Source organism: Cupressus sempervirens, chromosome 1 (assembly GCF_028749045.1).
Source record: "Cupressus sempervirens isolate cs-2001-9-10 chromosome 1, ASM2874904v1, whole genome shotgun sequence".
NCBI classification, from domain to species: Eukaryota; Viridiplantae; Streptophyta; class Pinopsida; order Cupressales; family Cupressaceae; genus Cupressus; species Cupressus sempervirens.
In genome coordinates, this window is record NC_143118.1 from 341530662 (window position 1) to 341533514 (window position 2853).

General features: G+C 29.9%; 1 protein-coding gene across 1 annotated transcript; it reads left to right on the top strand.

Annotated features, from left to right (window-relative positions):
* Window positions 1-340: 340 nt before the first annotated feature.
* Window positions 341-1200, top strand: LOC149577604 (methylesterase 8-like). Its single transcript, XM_089790132.1, has 2 exons — window positions 341-649; window positions 1062-1200. Exons 1-2 carry the CDS (start codon window positions 410-412, stop codon window positions 1170-1172), a joined length of 351 nt encoding a protein of 116 aa, XP_089646258.1. The 5' UTR covers window positions 341-409; the 3' UTR covers window positions 1173-1200.
* Window positions 1201-2853: the final 1653 nt, after the last annotated feature.

Sequence of the window (2853 nt, forward strand, 5' to 3'; positions counted from 1 at the left end):
GGTATAATAAAATAATTGTGGACCGACTAATATGCTCAATCTATCCCAACTACAATAACGTGAATCTGTTTTAGAGAGCTATATTGACAGTACACGATTCCTTTCATCTTATCCCCAAATCAATTTAAACATTTTCCTTGTTCTTTAGAATGAAATATTATTGTCAAATGAAAGAAATAAAGAAGATAGCGTGGAAGAAAAATTGTGAAGTCAAAGATTTGAATAAAAGGGTTAACCACAGTGTAAAAATTTGTTGACCTAACTTTTAATCTCAGTAGTCTTAGGCAATCGCTCACATCAAGTTTACAAGTTAAATGGTACTGACACGTAATTTAGTGTCCATAGGTAAACTGCAGCCTTGATATATTAGCCTTCTACCTATCATTTCTGAAACTTTAAGAGCTACAACATGGATAAAAATGTGGTTAAGGAAAAGGGATGTCACTTTGTGATGGCGCATGGAGCAACCTTTGGAGGATGGTGTTGGTATAAAGTTGCAGATCTTCTTGTGAAAGCGGGTCACACTGTTTCTTCCCTTGACATGGCAAGTGCTGGTATTGACCCTAGAGATGCCGACCACATTTCATCTTTACAAGAGTTCAATCAACCACTTACAGACTTCTTTACAGCTCTTCCTTCTATGGAAAAGGTATAAATCTAACTTTAGATTTGTTTAAGTTTTTTTAGTTCAGATGTTTAATTTTAAATCATATTAATAGACCAATTTTTCTGGAGAAATGTAACTGATTCTAGATAAGTCAACTAAAAACCTTGATGAATAATTTAATCTAAATTTCAATTTGTTTATATACTAATAGATGAATGCTTTCTGAGAATTGAATCTGATTTCAAGCGAACTATTCTAATGAATTTGGCTGAAGAATTTAAGCTGTATTTTGATTCGTTCAGATTGTTCATTTTATAATAATAGATGGGTTCCAAGGGATAAACAAACCTTATTTTTTATGAACCATCTAAATGAATTTGGTTGAAGAGTTTAATCTATGTTTTGATTTGTTCTAGATTGTTTTAAATCATACTATAGGTGTGTTCTATTGTAGAAGCCAAACTGGTTTATGTTAACCAACCACCTTAGAGATTATCATTACTATCCTCGCCACCTTGGTTATTCAAGGACTCATGTAATATATGTGGACAGGGCAATTGATTAGTCATTTTAAATATTTCCACCTTTTTTAACATGCATTTTTTGTCCACGCTCCAATCATGTCATTGATTCAGAATGTGTTAGTTATATAGTTCACTTACCTTGTCTTGCTATCACATCCAATTATGGTTCCATTTCTCTTTCATAGTGGTTAAAAAAATGGCGTTCAACTATAATTCTAATAATCACTCTAGATGTGATTTAATATTTATATGTAATCAGTCATTTTGATCATTTTGAACTTTTATTATTATTCAAAGTTGTATTGCACTAAGATTCACATCAAAACTAAATGAAGATGTATCCTTTCCCTAATATATTGAGACCTGTAATTATGGAAAACTCTGACTCCAACTCCTGTGCAAATAGAGAAGGTGAAAGCAAATATTGGTGCCACCCAGATTCACACTACCATAGAATTGTATAAAAAAGGGTACTCGGTTTGTAATGGTTTATACATACTTTGGCTATGTTATTCACAACTATTTGAGAGATCATGATAGAGCCTCTTTAGAATCTCCTCTTGCTGACAATTATCTTGTTTGATGTAAACTCTTGCTAGTATTTCAAAATTGCATATTATATTCATGGTCTAGCTCTGATACCATGTTCATTTCTGCACGCGTATTTGTACTACCTGTTAATGTATGTGCTCTCCAAATGGAAGCAATTTCTCTTATATTGGATGAGATATGAATAGACATGGATAATTTTTTATTTATCTACATACACATATATGATATATATAAATATCATACATTTAATATATAATATATATATGTAACTTCAATTTAGTTTCATGAATTTATCCAACTCAAACTACCAAACATTAATAGGAAGACATTAATCTATGCATATAAATTCTCATTCTCACTTATTTACTTTGAAACATCTAATAAATCAATAAGCAATAATTTAAGTTTCTAAACTATATTTCATCATTTCTACTGGAAATTTTATTGATACATGGAATGTAGTTATCATCCAATATTATTTTTTATATATTTTAAGTAAAATTTATTAGCAATTTCAACCAATATATTAGATAGGATTACCAACCATTGATTTGCAAACATGAGAATAAAGGGTAGATATTTCAATATATATCTTATTAATTGACCAATCGCATGACAATCTTGTGAATATAAACTCAAAACTTCTTACATATTTCTTGTAGTGGGGTAGAGCATTGATATGACTATAGGGAGTGAGATTATGTAATGACTGGTGTATCTACATTATGTACTATAGTGGGAACACCAAAATCAATAATTTTCTAATTGTTGTATTTCTTTTGCATGGTTAGTGTTAGAAATAATAATGTAAAAAAATCTTAATTAAAAAGTTTCTCCCATTTTTTTATAGATATTGTTCAAAGTCTAGATTCTTTAGTATTCATTTTATTATTATTGTCAGATTAAGTATTAATATATTTTAATCTTGAGTACACTTGAACCCAATGTTAGGATTAAACCATGGACAAAAATAACAATTACATGCAAAATATAACCAATAACATGAAATAATAGATTACACAAAAAAAACACGAGAAACTAAGATTTAATGTGGTTCACCGAATCCCTGGGCTACATCCACAAAATAGCAAGTCCAATAATATTACGATCTAGTGATTATAACCTGATTACAATATGTAATTCTTTATAGCTCAATACCACCACAAGAAC